The sequence below is a fragment of the Neomonachus schauinslandi genome, chromosome 11, assembly GCF_002201575.2.
Source record: "Neomonachus schauinslandi chromosome 11, ASM220157v2, whole genome shotgun sequence".
Taxonomy (NCBI): Eukaryota; Metazoa; Chordata; class Mammalia; order Carnivora; family Phocidae; genus Neomonachus; species Neomonachus schauinslandi.
The window spans coordinates 65414532-65433760 of record NC_058413.1 but is presented as its reverse complement, the minus strand read 5'-3'; the positions used below and the strand labels follow the sequence as shown (position 1 = coordinate 65433760).

General features: G+C 38.2%; 1 protein-coding gene across 10 annotated transcripts in view; it reads left to right on the top strand.

Annotated features, from left to right (window-relative positions):
* PICALM (phosphatidylinositol binding clathrin assembly protein) overlaps window positions 1-12553 on the top strand; it is a 110660-nt gene extending 98107 nt beyond the window's left edge. For 8 of the 10 annotated variants that reach the window (XM_044919600.1, XM_021686446.2, XM_021686445.2 and 5 more), the window contains one exon: window positions 9937-11795. In XM_044919600.1, the coding sequence (XP_044775535.1) occupies window positions 9937-9951 (15 nt within the window). In that variant the 3' untranslated portion in view covers window positions 9952-11795. Of the gene's footprint in view, window positions 1-9936; window positions 11796-12298 lie in introns of those variants that run through there. The other 2 variants (XR_006540943.1, XR_006540942.1) reach the window with 2 other exon arrangements.
* The last annotated feature ends 6676 nt before the right edge of the window (window positions 12554-19229 follow it).

Here is a 19229-nt window from a genome sequence, read left to right as displayed (position 1 = left end):
TTCCTTCTTATACACTCACACTGTTCTCCCCTCATTTTTTGTGCTGGCTTATTCTGTGACTTTTAGGTATTTTTATGTAACTGTTAGTTGCTTAAAAAGATGGGGATTATGTTCTTCTGTTCATGCCCAGTATTTTAGCTTTTAAGAAAAAAAAATATGTTTTGCATTAGTGTATCTTCCTAGATGTTTGACTACATGGAAAATACTAGATCCCTGTGGTTAGTGATTTTTTTTTTTTCCCTCTTTCCTGCTTCCTCCCAGTTTTGCTCACTGTTTGATGGCTTTTTATGAGTCTGTTTGTTTATTAACTTGAGAATGGGGACTCTTACTCCTTCTCTTAATAGTGTTTTATATAAATCTTACTGGTACTTAATGGTATATACATTGAAATGTCCATTGCTGACCAATAGTTTATTAAACTCATTCTGCATTGCATTATGCAGCTTTTCTGTTAAAAGCATGAAGACAGTTAATCTAGTTAGTTTCAGTTTTCTTTTGAAGTCACTATGATGTGCAATAATATTCTTTTAGTGGATGTTTATTAGGCAGTTTAGATGTTGTTGAAGATCTTGGGGGGAGTGGGTGTTATGTTAGTTATATTCTTTTTTTTTTTTTTTTTAAAGATTTATTTGAGAGAGAATGAGAGAGAGAGCACATGAGAGGGGGGAGGGTCAGAGGGAGAAGCAGACTCCCTGCTGAGCAGGGAGCCCGATGCGGGACTCAATCCTGGGACTCCAGGATCATGACCTGAGCCGAAGGCAGTTGCTTAACTAACTGAGCCACCCAGGTGCCCCTGTTAGTTATATTCTTATCACTTCCTTGTATGAGAAACTTACTCTGATCCCATACCAATCTGTTTTCCCAAAAGCAATATAAAAACCAGAGTGTTATGTATAAGCTATTAAAAGTTTTGTTGGTTTTTTGATTGGTATTGGTTTTTGTTTCGTTTTGTTTTAGTGGAGGGTTGCCAGTTTTATTTATGGAGGATATGGCTAAAGACACAAAATGGCTGCTGTGTTTTGTTTGTAACAGCCAATTTTAAGTAAGTCTGACATCAGTTAAGTGTCTGAAAGGAAACAATGGCTTGTTGTGAGTGCCTTTTACCCTTCTAAATAGGGACACTGTTGGATATAAGAATAATTCAAGTCTTACAAAAAATTGCCTTTTTAATGACTTTCTTGTGTGTCAGAACTAGTGGCTCTTTTTGCTATTAGGCTTAGTTTCTTAGTCTTTTCTTTTTTTCTTTCTTCTTTTTTTTTTTAACTTTCCTGGTGTGTTAATTGTGGGTGTTGGCAGTGCCTCTTCTGTCAGCTGATCTGCCCAGCTGGATTTCTGTGAAGAAGGTCTTTTGCCTTGTCAGCAGTGCATTATGCTCATTTATCCTTGCCTCCTAGAAGAGATCATGAGGGAGTTTACTTTGGGAATTGGGGATTTAATACTATAGGTGAGAGTGGTTCTGTAGTCCCTGGGGCATACCTGAATCAGTCAAAACAAAAATTTGAGGAGTCCTGTCTGCTGACAATTAATGTTAATAAGACAACCTATAGAATAAGGCCTTTTTACTGGGTTTTTGCTAAGGACATTCTTTCTAAAAGGTAGAGATCTAATTTCTTGTCTTAAAACCAGAACATATTCTTAAAATCTTGAATGACTGTAAAGTTCTACCTCCGTGATGAACATCAGTGACCATATACAGCACTGTGTGGATAGAAAATATAGGGGTGTATTGACTGTCTAATATTTACTGAAGTCCCTTTAAAAAAATTATGTCTCTCTTATCACTTTAACTTTTACCTGTATGTTAAATATAGCCATAAATTTTAGCTGAGTTGAAATTAATTGGGATAGCAGATTTTAGAGAGGAAACAAAAGCACCTGCCTTGGAGTCAGCAGATCTGCATTAGAGTCTACTGTTCGTGTCATGGGGCTGCCCATAACAATGTATACCACAAACTTGATGGCTGAAAACAGGGCCCCAGGGCCATGCTCCTGCCAAATCCTCTGGAGGAAGATCCTACCTTTCTTCTTCCACAGAGGGAAAGAGGTAGCCCCAGTCATGTTTTGGTTTGCAGCTCTAGCACTTCTAAGCGTCTTCCTGTGTCTGTCTTCATGTGGCATTTCTCTCTTATAAAGACACCAGTCATTGTATTAGAGCCCTTTTAATGACTTCATCTTGATTACATCTTCATAGACACTGTTTCCAAATAAGGTTACATTCATAGGTCCTGGGGATTTTTGTGAGAGGACACAATTCAACAGAGTGTCAACTCCTCATTAACCAAGTGTTTCAGGGCAAGTTGACTGTGTAACTTGGATGAGGCTCAGTTTTTGTTTTTGTTTTTTTTTTTAAGATTTTATTTATTTATTTGAGAGAGAGAGAAACAGCATGAGAGGGGAGAGGGTCAGAGGGAGAAGCAGGCTCCCTGCTGAGCCGGGAGCCCGATGTGGGACTCGATCCCAGGACTCCGGGATCATGACCTGAGCCGAAGGCAGTCGCTTAACCAACTGAGCCACCCAGGCACCCGAACCTCAGTTTCCTAATCTTTAAAATGGTAATTTTACTTTGTGTATAAGTTTGCTATAAGGATCAAAAAGAAATATTTGAAATTGACTTGGGAATGTGGAGGTTTATTTTTCTTTATTGATTATTATAAGGAACTTTTTTGTTTTTAGAAGAAAATTATATAAGGTTGCCTTATTTTCAGTGCTTATCTCTGTTCCCAAATTCTAATTTAATTTGTTCTAATACAGTTTATATTTCTTTCCATGCATTACAAATAATCTTGATTGTAAATAATTCATGCTTCATTATTTTGAAACCTTAATTATAACTCTTATCTGACAATGTCAGATAAATACATGGACACAGGCCACAGTGGTAACAGGGTGGCCCTGCTGAGCATGGTCTGCTTTAGGGCGTGAATCATCCATATGCACAGTAGACTGTGGACACTGTTCACAGGAACCAAGCCACATCATTCTTCAGGAATGTATCAGCAGCACTTTAATTGGTTCAACCTTTGTGGAATGTAGTGTTACCGAGAAATATAAAACTTTAGTTTATAATAATGAAGATATTTATTTGGACCAAATAAATAAGTTCATCTGTTTTGTGGGGAGGGGTAAACCTTTTTTGAAATGTCTAAGTCTAAAATTCTCTCCTTAGACATTTTTAGTGGAAATTCAATATATAAATCAGGTAAAAGCGGGTAGCCTAAATAAAGTTCATATGGAACACAGTTTGGAAATTTTTTTTTTTAACCAAGCTGGAGTGCCATATTTCCAATAAATGGCAAATAAGGGGTGTATTATAGGCACATTTAATTAGTACTTTGTCTTATAGTAAGAAGTTGATATAGTAGGAATCAGCAGTTTAAGTGGGACTTTAAAAGGACTTCTCTCTCTTTTTTTTTTTAAGATTTTATTTATTTATTTGACAGAGACACAGCGAGAGAGGGAACACAAGCAGGGGGAGTGGGAGAGGGGGAAGCAGGCTTCCCACAGAGCAGGGAGCCCGATGTGGATGCGGGGCTTGATCCCAGGACCCTGGGATCATGACCTGAGCCGAAGGCAGATGCCTAACAACTGAGCTACCCTGGCATCCCTAAAAGGACTTCTCTTATCCTTGGAAGCACTTCTTATATACAGAAGATGTTTATTTTTAGCTATGTCAGTTAATATTTTCTCCCATCAGTTTATGAAATCTTGTGATCTATTTCCCTCTCCCCAGTTTGGTTTTCTTTAACAAGAAGCAGCTGTTAGAGGCAGTAGACTAAACCTACATACAGGGCAAGCAAGCCCTCTATATACAGTAGAGAAATCCTCTCTTTTAGCCACACTTCCCAGAGACACCTAAGGAATAGCATCATCTTTTAAAGATTTTGTTTATTAGAGAGCAAGAGAGAGGGCACTAGAGGGGGGAGGGTCAGAGGAATAAGCAGATGCCCTGCTAAGGAGGGAGCCCAATGTGGGGCTTGATCCTGGGGCTCAGGGATTATGACCTGAACCAAAGGCAGACAGATGCCCAACCCACTGAGCCACCCAGGCGCCCCAGAGCATTGTCTTTAATAATGCTACACTGTATATTTATATCTCTATGCAACTGGATCCAGTTGTGCCACTAGTGTCCTGGCCATGTTCTAAACATTATCCAAAAACAACTTCCTGTTCTGATGTTCTGTAACTCTGTGTTCAGTTTATAACCAATGTTTCTGTCTCTTAATTGTTTTGATTGCACAGCATTATCAGGAAAATATTTTTTAAGCATGTACCCTTGTACATATAGCTAATGTATATCTATAAATGATATATTCCTACAACAATATATTAGGTACGTTTAAAAACAAAAATAGAAGTGTTAAACAGGTAAAAATTAAGAGAGAAGTTCTAGTATTTTCTTCTAATGTCCTACTTTGGAGATTATTTTTATTTTTATACAGAGCTTGTTTATCACCAAAAAGCATTTTAATTTACCATGTTTTAGAATGCTTACTATGTGTAAGTCATTGCTAGTTTCTGAACAAGAGACAGGTAAAATATGTTTCCTACATCTAAGGAGCCTAAGGGTGAGTATAATATGGACACACATGTGAGTGGTTGATAGCAGAATAAGAACCATTATAAGAGAAACAGAGTGTTGAGAACACTGTGGAGAGCAAGAGCGACACAGATTTGATGACATTTGAGCTGGGCCTCTTATATAAGAATAGATAAGCTTTTGATTGTAGGTGATAGGGAAGTTTGAACTAGTATTTGAGCTACTGTTATTTGAGCTACTAATATATGCCAGGCAGTGTATTTTCATTTAATCCTCAAAACAGTCTTAAAGGGAGATAGAATATTGGGTCTAGATATATCTAAACCCCATTTATAGAAGAGCCAGGATTAGATTCAGTGCTATCTTTCTGTAAAACTCGGCTCTGTCATCCCAAAGGAAGTGTACCCATTTTTCTCTTAAGATGTTGACTTTGCTTCTCTAACAAAGACAAAGTGAGTCTCTACAGCATTGCTATGTGGTATCCAGGCTTTTGGGTGACTGCAGAATTCAAATGGAAAGAAAAGATGTGGCAGAGTTTCTTCTCTAAGAATGTTAAGCACAGCCAGTGATCTGTCAGAAGTTTATCCTTAAATAATTCAATTCTTTATTCTCCTATAAGCTTTTAGTTGCACTAGTCTCACTTTGAGACTGCTGTTACTTTCTTGTTCCGACCTGAAATTTTCTTTCTTTGGTGTTGAACATGAGTCTGATGAAGGAGTAACCATTTTTGTTTTATGACATTTGGTTTAGCAATAGAATTCTTTTTTTAAAATCTCTTAAGTATGTTTGACTTTTATTAAAGTTATGCTTTCTGTACTCTGCCTTTATTATACTAAACACATGCTACAACCAAAAAAATCTTTGCTTTTGACATAAAAGCAAAGATTTTTGGTAACATTAGAATTTTTTTCCCTTTCAACATTGTATTTTAAAGGTTGATTAGAATGGAGGAAAAGGGTGGAGGAATTTCAGCTAAGAGTTGCCATCATCAATTATAAATCTTAGTATTTCTATTTATATGCTGCTCTTCTTTCACTGTTTCTCAATATTTTATTTTCCTATAAAATGAGAAAGGAAGACTAAGTATGTCTGTATTAGACTTAACAGTAAGAGTGACTACTCTTTAAAAGCATATTCAGGTGTGGTATAGGTCAGTTTAATTTGAATAATAGCTGTGCTAATTTTTTAGCTCTGTGGGAATTGGTGTGGAGGTATTTGAAATAAATGAATAAATGAAAAAAAATAAAATGAATAAATGTTTTATTTAGTTTTTAAAGATTTCATTTATATATTAATGGGCAGGGAAGAGCTCAAGTCGGGGGAGGGAGAGCAAGAGAATCCTCAGCAGATTCTGCCCTGAGCATGGGTCTCAATCCCATGACCCTGAGATCATGACCTGGGCGGAAATCAAGAGTCCGACACTCAACCAACTGAGCCACGCAGGTGCCCCTGGATTTTTTTTTTTTTTTTTTAAATAGGCTCCTTGCCCAGCATGGAGCCTTACATGGGGCTTGAACTCACCACCCTGAGACCAAGACCTGAGTGGAGATCAAGAGTTGGACACTTAACTGACTGCGTTCCCTCCCCACCCCATGTTTTGGGTTTTTTGTGATGGCATATTTGTAGTAGGATTTTTTTTTTTTTTTTTTTTTTTTAAGAGAGCACACACGCCTAGTACTAGCAACCCTACATAGTCTAATTTACTCATAGAATGATAAGTAAAGGAAGGTTAGCTCTTTTACTTACAGGTGACTTTTCAGACTTTTCCAGTCCCGCTGCTTCTCACCCACCAGGATCCTGTTGGCCCCTTCATGCTCTTCTGTTCTTCCTGCTTTCCTTGAGCAGTAATTGGGCTATTGCAGCATATTTCCTTTTCTTTTTCCTTATTTACTCCCAGAGCTGGCTACTTTCTCACCAGTGCATGGTGTGCCTGTGCTTTGATGCAGGTGCCAGGAAGAGGCGGGCACAGGTGATCCAGGCCTGCTTCGTGGCCCTGCCTTTAGCACTCTGAGGTCAGCCAAACCAGTTTGGGCCATTGTTTCATGTGCTTGAGATGAGTTTGATGATATGGAGCTTATTACAGGGGTATTAGGTCTTTTTTTTTTCATGTTTTAATTTGGCTACATATTTATAAATGAAAGTTACAGGTGTGTGGATTTTTCCAATTTAAGTGAGAATAGAAGCATTAGTTAGAAACTGGCATTTTTTTCTCCCCAAGGAAATTGATCCTCTAACATTTGTAAGCCTGTAGGACTTCTCTCTAGCAGTATGCGCTCACACATTGAGAAGAATAGAAGTGTTCCCTTTTAGCATATTCTTCGAGCATTTTCTTCTGGGACTGTCGGGTCTTCAGACTGCCATCCTCATGAAAACATGACTAAGACATTTTACTGTGGGGCTCTCGTAAGAGACTTGAGATTTTGGATGCACTCTATCCACAATAAGGGATTTTTGGTGTTTTTGTTTGAACTTCAAGTGAAAGAGAAAATCTGTTTTGTAGAGAAACCCAGTTAGTCTTAGACTCTGTCCAGGTCAGTGACTGGTGATTACTTTACTTAAAATCATTCTGCTTCTGAATGGTCATCCATGGTTGGTCTGAAGTGGGGAGGAGGAGACCTCCTTCCAATTGTGTTGTACCTTACTTTGTCTCTACCGGCTGTTACTTGAATCCCCAAATCCAGACTGCTGCTCCATCTTCCCATTTGTAGCTGCCTGTGTAAGTTCATCATCCTTTCCATTGTCTCTTCCCATTGTCTTTGAACATTTATTTTTGAGAACAAGGTACGGATTAGGACAATAGCTCAACCACTAAAATAACTGAAGATGATTTACAAACCTTTAAATTGCTTTTGGCATCACAACAACAAATTGCATATACTTGTGATGTAATATTTGCTGAAAGTCATTGGCTATTCATTCTCTGTAGTGCTTTTCTTAAACAAATCAAAAGGTAGAAATGAGATCACTTTGAACCAGCAAAAACAGATGATGAGGATTGAAATCCGTTACAGGATTCAAATGTTGGAAATATGAATTGAAAATATTCCCACTTAGTCAACTTCAATTTAATACTCACTTGAACATCCCTAAAAGGACAGCTCATTTCATAACGCTTGCATGCCTCTGCAGTCTTATGCAGGGGGAGGAAAAAAAAAATTAAAAGTTTGTTCCAAACTAAAAGGATTTGTGTTTGGTTTGAAATATTCAAATTAGGTTTGGTGAAGGAGCTACACATATGAAAATGAACATTGTTATTCTTCAGGAACTGGCTGCCTTTGAGGGAATACTAATGATACGTTATTGAGTTTAATAAACTGTTTGCCTCACCGTATATTCAAATTAAACGATAGCAGCTAATTCCGAGAATCAAGCAAATGTAATCAAGTAGAAAACAGAATCAGTGATCTGAAGTATTCCCTATTTTCAGGGCATATGTGGGCAGTTAGACTAGGTGACCTCTAAAGTCACTTTTACCTCCCAGAGTATATGCATCAGCTATAGCACATCCAGAGAAAGAGCAGGAGACAACTCCATGTGAAAACAGTATGAGCACTGAGGACAAGACTTTCCACCTCTTAGGAAGGAAGGAAAGAATATTATAGATGGATGTATTGGGTCTGGACTGAGGTCAGAGTTTGCATAGCTTTTGACAAATAGCCTGGACACAGGAAGCCATCTTTCCTCAAAAAGAAAAAATCACAATTATGTACTTTCTTCCCCTCTTACCCACCCACAATAGAAGTCTTAACTGTGGGTCAGCTTTTATCAACCTTTTTGAGTAAAAAGACTTGATTCCTTTGGAATTTCAGAAACAAGAATTTGTTTTCTGAAAAACACATGCCATTGGATACCTTTAACTTGACATGTGATTGAAACTTTTGTTTTATAATAATTCCATTTTCTACAAAGGCTGCCTTTATATTTATTAAAGATGACAAAACAAAAACCACTTCTTCTTTCATTACATTTTCTGCTTTCATGTTCTGTCATTCAGAGATCTTTTTTTCTTTCCCTCTCTCTGTCTTCTTTTCCCCCAGCTGTCGGCAGCATCCAGCCCCTCCAGTCACAGTCCTCACAGAGCTTCAGGAAAGGACCCTTTTGCAGAGCTCTCTTTGGAGGATTTCTTATAAATCACTTTAGGTATTGCTGATTGTTGGGTGAGATGGGGACTTAAATACTTTAAAAGTTTATCAAATATTAAACACATTTCACTCTTCTCCTTTCTTTCTTTAAAGAACTCTAGGTTCTCGCTCTTCCTCCTCCTCCTCTATTCTTTAGGTGAAGAATAAAAATAGATCAAAATAGGACCTAAGGACAAACAACTTTTGGAAAATACCTTTAACGTAATTAGAAGGTGTGAAATCAAAGAACCATCTCTCATGTTTACATACAAGCATCCACTGCTCACAGCAGATGGATGGGATCAAATATACCACCCTTAAAAACTGGGTGTTTTCGTCAGTCTTAAAAGTTGTATGGAGAACAATGCAATTCTACATGTTGGATTAGAGCTTGACTAGGAGCATCTCTAGTTTGAATATAATGTCCCTGAACATGATTTGTGAAGAATTCATTTTAACAGTTTCTTTAAAGTGTTATATTTATGTGTGCCTTTTCATTTAAAAATAGTAACATTTTCCCCAAAACAGACTTTTTTTTTTTAAAGTTAAGGGCAAGCGAATACTTTATGCCCTTTTTGATAGAATTCTGTGTTTGATCCACACTGCCTCTTTTTGCTGGAAGGTGGTGAAATTTGTTCTTCTTGGTGCTCTAGCCCCCAGTGTAGATAGAGCTTCTAGATCTTTGAAAGTTGAAAAATCTTCTGATTTGACAAGTTTATTAGCACATCTACTTCAGTAATGTCTTTGGATGAACAGTTTAAGGGATATCCTGAGTGAAATATTTGAGCAAACAGTGACGCCCTATTGAAAACTATTCCTTTGTAGATCTTTCGGATTTTTATCTATATTAGTAAAGAAATGATTTAGTAAGCATAATATTACTCTTCCCTTAATTACCTAATTTTATGATATCATTTGGAAATAATAAGTCAGATTGTGCTTCTCTGAATGAGATTTTCACATGGAATATTTGTGTTCATGGACAGATGTTCTGAACTTGTCACTGAAAAATTGTTCATTTATTTTCTTTCTTCCCCTGTCTCTTGGTTTTTAGTAATTAGATACATTTGGAAGTCCCTCTAATTATGCTTCAGATACTGAGTTCTGGCACATGATGAGCTGATACTGACTTGGTTTTGTAATTAGGGTTGTGATAAACATTCAGTAAACATTTCTGGGCCAATTGAATGGTAAAAGCCGCAGAGCATTTTTATTTGTGAGAAGACATCTTACAATGCAGTGAATGAACTTACACTCTTTTTTTTTTTTTTTTTTCAGATACAGTTTATGTAACTAGATGGAAGAGAATGGAATTATTTCAAAAAGACAAGTGCTCAAGCAGCAAATACTTTCACTTCCAGCAAAATCCAAACTGCTGTCTCTTAAAACTCTCTTCTTCCATTAGAATGCTACAGTAACCCAGTGAAGGCCCATGAAGGAAATTGGGACTAGTCTATAGGAGAACGTATCAATACAGTTTATAAAGCCAAGAATTGCCATGATTTCAGACTAAGATCTGTCTTTTTGGTGACTAACCCTTCAGTTCTTTCAACTCTTATTAATACCCATAATCAGTAACCTACCAAGGAAAGCCCTTATTTGGAAAGTGTGAAATTTGTATTTGGAAAAGCTGCCTGGAGAGAAGAGCTTGTCCTTTACTGTAATGCAATAGGACTCTTTTGGGGGGGGGATCAAAATCATAATTCTTAATTATGCAGTATCTTTCTTTTCTCCAGTCCTCACAGATACAGAAACAGTAACTAAAATTAACTTTTCTTTTAAAAAAAATTATATATTCAGTTTGCAGTAGACATTCCTTAAGTATTTGTATTTATTTATGATTATCAATTTACGTAACATTAATATTATATCAGACCTCCTTATGAAAATGAGTATGGATGTACACAGTATGTTTGATTTTTATCCATAAAAGTGAATCTGATTCAGAATGCTTTTCAGCTGACATACAGAGCACTAAATATTTTAAGGCAAGTCCATAGGTCTGAATCGCTTAAGAATTCTCAGTCTCTATGGGATTTAGGGAAGCATTATAAATGCATTAATCCTTATAGTCAATTCTGTGCCTAGGATTTTGCAAGGGAACAGTTCACTGACTAGGAAAAGCACTACATTTTAAATTCAGCATTAGTGCATTGGGAAGGAACTTTACTGCTTGTGCTTGGCATGTCATTATTTTCCATTTGACATTAGGGCCTTTCCAAAATGAATGTGAGGAATTGCTTTCACTTCAAGACTTTCCTTCTTTTCAGTAAAACTCTAGGAGGTGTTATGGGGGGAGGGAGGGGACAAAATCCTTGAAACCTTTTATTTGGCTCATGCCTTGTTATGATCATGTACCTTTTAAATAAGGGGAAATAGTATCTTTAAAGTTAATGTCTAGCCAACAGTTTAGTTAACGAAGAATTAAACTGCACTGTTGATCGGTGCTTTGTGTAAATACATCTTAACGTTTTGGTTGAGAGGGGCCTTAAGAAGGACAGTTCGTTGTAGGAAAGCAATTCTGTACATGAGTTTAAGCATACTTGTTGCATTGTCTCTGCAGATTCTATTTTTGTTTACAATATTAAAATGTATGTTAGCAAAAATGGGTGGATTTTCAAATAAAATGCAGCTTCCACAAAACTTTTTGTTATGGTATTCTGGTCTGAGGTGCTTTTTTTTTTCTTTATCATCAGTATCATTATTTTTTGCTAGTAAAAATATACACAGGTGATTATATTTGCTGATTTAATAAAATGTAAATTTTATTTGTTTTAACTTAATTTCCTAAAAGATTTATCTTTGTACCTTTTGTTACCTTCTAGATTCTTATTGATAAACTAAACTACTTATTAAAATTGTTGATTTTTGTCTTTGATCAGATGTCTTCGGTCAGGTAAGTATAAAGGGAGAAAATGCTTGTGTCTGGCACATTGATGCATGTGATTATTCTGCCAAAGACACCTCTGACTATATCATGTTTCATATTAAATAGTAAGTAGGATTCAGAGTACATGATGGAGGGATTAAAGACTTTGCATTGATAAGTGTCTGCATTATATTTGCCGTGGTTGGAAAAAGTATCTTTAGCCAATATACTTTGTTAATTTTACCAGTTTCTGAATTTCACTATTATTAAACCATTTTCATATAAACTGGGAAATTGTACTTTCGTAGTTAACTTCCTTAACATTATCACAGATTTTGATTGGTCTCTTGTGTTTGAGTGGATCTTCTGTTTCAGGTCTATGGCTTGTTCTTTTTATAATTACTTTATTATTATTATTATTACTATTTTGTATGTTTGTGAAGGTGCTTTCGATTTTCATCCTATTGTTGAAACAACTTTGGGGCTTGTTGGATAGGTGTTATCCACATTTTACCCATTTTATAGATTGGAATCAGGAACTGGGAAAGGAACTTGCTCAGGTCGATAAGCTAATATATAAAGGAGTCAGGTTTTTGGTTTCATGGTCCATTGTCCTTTTTATGACCTGCTGTTTATTCTGATGTATGAACCAAAAAGGGAATTGCGTCCCTCTGCATTGAGACTGATAACCACACTTCATTTCCGCATGGTCTTCTTCCATAAAGCACATTTCCTGCTTCCTGCTCTGATGCCCCAGACATCATGGGCAAGGAAAAATACAAAACACATGATCATATTAGGTTTAATCACAGTATAACAAGTGAGGTTAATTAGCTGTTGTATGTTTAACTATATTAGGTTCTAAACCTGCACATGCCCACACCATCTTAGTACCCAACTACCAAGTTGGCAGTGGCTACAGAGGGAGGTAAGATAATTAGCTGCAGAGGGCAGCTGTACTCGTTGCAAATCATTTTCAAAATTAGTTTTTTGCTGTTTACTTAACATTATCATTCAAAATTTTCTTAAAGATATCCTTTTCTTAACCAGTGACTATGAGAGTCCATATTTAGGAAGAGGCCTTATGTTAGATTAGGAATTTTTTCTCCACAAACAAAACATGACCCCTGGAAAAGAGGCCTTTATGGGGTAAGTTTCTCCTTGAACTAAAACAATTTTAAGTCTCTTCCCTTCTTCATGGTCATCAACAAACATGTTTCCAAATTCTGAGAATTCAGAGTACTGATACAAATGCTTATATAACACTCAGTGGAGAGAAAAACATCTCTACATTCAGGATGAGTGTGGTGCCATGTGTTCGGCAGTGGCTGGGTCACAGAGTGAATGGAGAGGCCACAGCACTCAGCCAGATGAACTTATTCTTACCTTACAGAAAAGATAGCTTCACAGCTTCCATCAATGGCCACTGCAAATAGCTTAGTTCTTTGTTAAGCCATACTTGCTACCTTCCATGGATCTGACTGGCCTGGAATTCAGCTGTCTGAATAGGCTCTGAATGGAAAGGCTGCAGTATCATCTTCCATTTTGGTGTGTCACCAATCAGAAATGTTTTCTAGGGGCGCCTGGGTGGCTCAGTCGGTTAGGCGGCTTCGGCTCAGATCACGATCCCAGGGTCCTGGGATCGAGTCCCACGTCAGGTTTCCTGCTCAGCGGGGAGCCTACTTCTCCCTCTCCCTCGCCGCCCCTCCTGCTTGTGCTCTCTCACTCTCTCTCTCTGTCAAATAAATAAATAAAATCTTTAAAAAAAAGTTTTCTAAGTCTCTAGCTAGTATTTCTAATTTTGGTGTAAGCATTTAGTAAATGTCCCGTTTGTTATTGATGGTGGCATACAGGTGTAGTATTTATTCAGGATGAAACTACCCACGTTGTCAAAAGTTGTGTAAAGTTCTTTCTGTGGTATTGGGGGACAGAGCAGGTATGACTGTCTTCAGGCAGAGTAATAGGTTACACTGATAGTAGACAGCTATGAAAGAAAAGGGAAAGTTTTATAGAAGCTTCATTTTCTAGTAAGTTCTTACTTAAAATAGCTCTTTTATCTGCTACCAAAAATAATTTTAAGGTTGGTTTTGAAATAAAAATTGCTGTGTGAGAATCACCCGGGATGCTAACCCTAACCCAGTCTGAGCATTCCAGTCAGGCACCCTCCCTGTCTCCCTTGAGCCTGGGCACTTGGCAGCTGCCCTGTATTCCCAATTAAACAAGCTCTGGGTTATCATGCCCTTGACCCTTGACTGGGACTGTAGGGAAGAAAGTATCAATAGAGAAATAGACAATCCCCACTCCCCACCATGCACCTGGACTCCAGACTGCACTAATGTGCAGAACTTAATGATTTGATTTCTTTGGCCTCTCAGGAACACTACATGGAAGCATCTGGCACACCACATTGGCGCTGCCAGCTAACTTAGTGGCCATCTTAAAAGGCACAAAATGAAATCTGCACTTCGTTGGTCATTTATGTCCTGAAGTAGGGTAAGAACTGAAAAGCTTTTTGCTTCCATGTGATTACATATTAAAGGAGGCTCAAAGGGCCAGGAAGAGGCAGGTCGAGGCACTGCAATAGGAGGGGAAAGATGCCAGATAAGTCCAGCAAGGATGGCTGTGCCCAGTGCTTGGTGTTCAGAACACCTATTGCTAGGAGCTAATCTTTGATAACTGCTCTGATACGCAGAACTTAATTTATGATGGACAGAATTTATATCACATGTGGGTCCAAAGTGGAAATGAAAGATATGACAGTTTATCTTAACAGAGGTTAAACTGGTGTCATACTGGCCTAAAAAACAAGAACACAATAGGATAAAGAAATGATAGAAAACATATAAAAGTCTCTGTCCCCTGTTCTTGGCATAGAGCTCCTAAGACCACACTAGGAACGTCTTTTGTTTTAATTAGTCTTTGACCCTGGTTCCTGATACAAAATTACTGAACTCCTTGGAATTTCCCTGGTGACAGGGGTGTCTTTTAATGAAGCAGCTCTTGGTGGGCTCCTGGATAGCTTCAGGTTGAGGGCTGGTCGCCAGAAAGACCAAGCTGTCATGAGAAGCTTGCACTTCAACCCAACCACATCCTTCAGAATAGAGGGACTAGAGACTGAGTTAATGATTGAACATGCATATGTTGATGAAGCCTCCATAAAAATTCCAATACTAAGGGATCTGGAGAGCTTCCAGGTTGGTGAAAAAAATCCACTTGCCAGGAGGGTGGTGTACCCCACCTTCACAGGGACAGAAGCTTACTCTCAGACTACATCTACATCTGGGTATCTACATCTAGGTATCTACATCTGGCCATTATCTTTATCCTTTATTATATCCTTTATAATACTGGCAAACATTTGGTGTTTCCCTGAATTCTGTGAGCCATTCAAGTAAATTGCCAAACCCACAGGAACCCTCATTTATAGCTAGTAAGTGAGAGGTACAGGTGACCACCTGGACTTGAAGTTGGGATCTGGGGCATTGGGGAAATGTGGGCCTTCTTGTAGGACTGAGCCCTTCACCTCTGGGGTCTGCACCAACTCTAGTTAGCATGAGAGTTGAATTCTAGGGTACCCAGCTGGTGTCCTGTAATTATTTGGTGTGGGAAATCCACATGTCTGGTGTCAGAAGTATTTTACGAGAGTAAAAGAGAAATACAAGTGTTTTTCTCATGCATTTAGTAAACTTAGTAACTGAGGTGTCCATGTGGTAGAGACCGCATTTCAGAAGAGTAAAGATAAGAAGATGGACTATTTAATAAGTGGTTTTAACTGACACCATATATCTGGGGAAGGGTGACAGAATTCCCTCCAACATATACCAGTATAAATTCCAAATGGGTTAAAGAGGGTAAATGTAAAGAATTAGAAAGATGAAAAAAATATAGGTGACTGTCTTATAGCAGAAGGGAAAGGATATGATAAAAACAGTTCATCAAAGAACTGATGATCAATGAAAAAATTAATAGTAACTAGAAAATTCAAATGGGAACAATAGAGCTTTCCAAGTGTAAGGACATTCTCAGTGCTTTTGTATGTATTTGTTCATTTAATCGAGTCTATGGAGAAGGTACCTTTGTTATATCTATTTTATAGATGAGGAAACTAAAGCCTAGAGTACCTCACTGTGTGATCTTTATCAACTAAGTGAGCTGCAATCCTGAGCCTCTGTGGTCTGGCTATAGGTCTGCTCATGACCACTTAGCTGTATGCTGGTGTAGGAGGATGCCATTTTGCCTATCAGAAAGCATTTATATAACAGCACAGGCAGGAGTGCATGGGGTCTGATTGCTAATTTAAAGCTGAGGTGAGTATAAGCTATACAGCTTTTCTGGATGGAAGTTAAGAGTTGTCAGAAGTCTTGAGAGTTTCTACCCCTGATCCAATAATTACACTTTTAGGAAATTTACCCAGGGAAATAACCTGGGGATGGGGTCTTGGCTAGGGAACTTGCCTTGAATTGTTGCATAGCACGTAAGTTTAAAATCAGGAATTGCCCATATTGAAGAATAGCAAGTCAGATTGGTAGGTAGGATGCCATACCTTGAGACCATCTGTGAAACAAAACAACCTTGCTCTCATGGGTCGGTTTACATCAGCGGATAGTAGACAATTAGAGACTCAGTGCAGATTTTTATTGCTATCATTCCAGATTAAAAACCAGTCTACACTACCAGGCTGTGCCAATTCCCAGGCCAACCAAAAGTAGGAAGAGCTGTTTTCCCCCTCAGGAGGGTTTGTCTGCTGGTGATGAGGTGGAGAGAGGGAGTTTTCACTGAAGACAGGAGGAATACTGGTCCAAGGTGCTTAGGAGAACAAAATTCTCTACCAGTCACCCAACAGAGAAGAGGGCTTGACATTCATCAACATGAGTTTTACTGTCCTAGAAGATTTAGGAGGTAAGTGGAACTCTCCAGTTTCCTTGTCCTGTGTTAAGGGAAACTAGAGGACCCACAAGGCATTTTTAGTTTCACATTTATCAAGCAGCTTCTCAGACATAGTTTCATAATTGCAAGCCTTAACATACATGTTTCACAAAGTTTCTACACTTGGTAATTTTCTCCCCAAATGTAGCATGGGTGATCCATCACATGGGGATTCGTGTGTCTGATTGGCTGCAGCGCTCCCCTTCAACCCTGCACTTTGTTGCAATCCTTCAGTGTACCTGTGTGGCTCAGTGCTCACCATGTGGTCAGGGCCTATAACAGTTCCAACTTTTCTCACACCTCCATTCTTGAAACTTCTGCTCAGACTTTTTCTCTTTACTGTCTCTTAATAGAATTCTGGAGTTCCCTGCCCCTTTGTCTCTATATTTTTTACCTATTTTGCCTGTTTGAGTACTGTCACTCCTGGTAGGGAAAAACTAGCATCTCTGTTCATTTTTAGAGGCATTGGTGAATTGGACAGCCCTTTCAGAAAGTCATAAAAATGCTTTTATACTTTGTAGTTCCATTTCTGGAAATCTGAAGAAATTAATCCAAAGTATGGAAAACAGTTTATGTGGAAAAATACCCATCACAAGTGATTGAGATTACCAAAGAAACAACCATGAAGTAAGGGGAAGTTCAGTGATGAGTCCCCAGAGAATATCTCCATTTTTAAGGGCTAGTAAAGGATTAATGGAGACCAGGAAAAGAACAGAGCTGGAGATTAACTATTTTCAAAAGGACAGGAGCTAACATGCTGGTGAGGATGTGGGGAAGGAGGGAACCCTGTGTGCTGTTGGTGGGAATGTAAACTAGTACAGTCACTATGGAAAACAGAATGGAGTTTCCTCAGGAAATTAAAAATAGAGCTATCCTAGGATCCAGCAATCCCACTTTTGGGTATATATCTGCAGGTAACAAAACCATTATCTTGAAGTAATACCTTACTCTCCTGTTCACTGCAGTATTATTCACTATAGCCAAGGAATGGAAGCAACCTGAGTGTCCATCAGCAGGTGAATTGATTTAAAATTATAGTATATATACACAGTGGAATATTACTTATTCTTAAAAATGAAGAAAATTCTGTCATTTTTGACAACATGGATGCTAAGTGAAAAAAGCCAGACAAAGAAAAACTAATACTGCATGGTCTCACTTATATGTGGATTCCAAAAAAAAGTGAGGGCAGGGGGAGCCGATAGAAACAGAATAGAAAAATAATAGAAACAAAATGGATTGAGGAAATAAGGAGAGGTTGGTAAAAAGGTGCAAAGTTTAAGTTAAAGAAGAATAAGGTCTGAGGATCTAATGTATAATATGGTGACTGTAGTTGATAACACTGTCTCATATAATCGAAATTTGCTAAGAGAATAGGAGTCAAATGTTCTTCCCCGCCACCGACAAAAAGGTAAATATGTGAGGTGAGGGATGTGTGTATAACTCTGGGAGGAATCCGTTCACAAAGAATATATATATCAAACTATCACATCGTATACTTTAGTTTTAAATGTTGTCAGTTATACCTCAAGGATAAAAGAGGATGCACTAGTAATGTTAATTCCTTAGAGTAGAAGTTAAGGACGTTTAAAAAAGAGACAATGAGCTAAGCAGCAAAATCAGCGGGAGCAAGAGAAATGCTGAGTGGTTAGGACTGGAGATGAGACGGCGTAAGTGAGGAAAGAGAGCCTGGGGTAGGAACATACACAGAGGACAATTTGCATGAGATTCCTCGATGAAGAGCATTCTTCTCTTCTGAGAGCATTTCCACCACTGAGTGAGGCCCCTGCTGCTTGATGAGACAGTGGGAACAGTGGGGACCCTGCAGCCATGTGTAGGTGTAAACCTGAGTTTGGACGGCTTATATACTCTGCCTGTGCCTCAGTGTCTTCATCTGTAAAATGGCATAATGATACTTACCTCACAGGACTGTTGTAGCTAACAGATTAATAAATGGAGGCATTTAGAACATCCTGTGATAAAGTTTCAATACACTTAACTGGGATACAGACTAGCTTGTGGTCAAGAGCCTGGATGTTTTGAGGGTAAAAATCTGTGTAAATTCTGACTTAATAGCTGGGGGACTTTGGGAAATTGACTAAATTTCCCTCTGCCTGTTTCTTGTTGGTAAAGTGAGAATAATTGTAGACCCATCACATGGGATTATAGAAGGACTGACTAGGTTAATATACGTGAAGTGCATATAATAAGCACATTTAAGTGTTTGCTATTGTTAGTATTACTGAAGAGGCTTTTAAAACGTCAGTGTTTGGGATTGTTCACCCTGCCCTGTTTGCATTGTGCTGATATCAGCCCAGTGCTCTGCTGGAGGTAGCTGGAGCAGATTCCAAAGCAAAATCCCGAACCTCTAACCCCGCACGTCCTCACACAAGCAGGAGTCCTTGGTTCTACGGCAGCTGAAGTAAATCTAGAGTCTGGTGTGACACACATTTTTGAAAACAGCCAGCCCCACTCATTTGAGCGTACTTAGGTCAGCAGCTTTAGATGCTCTCAGATAAAGCATTTTCTAAAGTCATTGGAGCCGCCTCCCGCCACTTTTTTCTTTTTAACAAAACATAAATACCTAAGTTTTGCTTAGTGTCTTAGAGACTATGTTTTCCTATCGGAAGCATTGACTTCTTGTGAGGTAAATATTCACGTTTGTCCCTGTATTAGGATTAGAGTTGGCTTGTGTATCACAGAAAATTCACACTAACAATGATTGACACAGGACAAATTTATTTTCTCTCTCACATAGAAGTCTGAGCCGGCATAG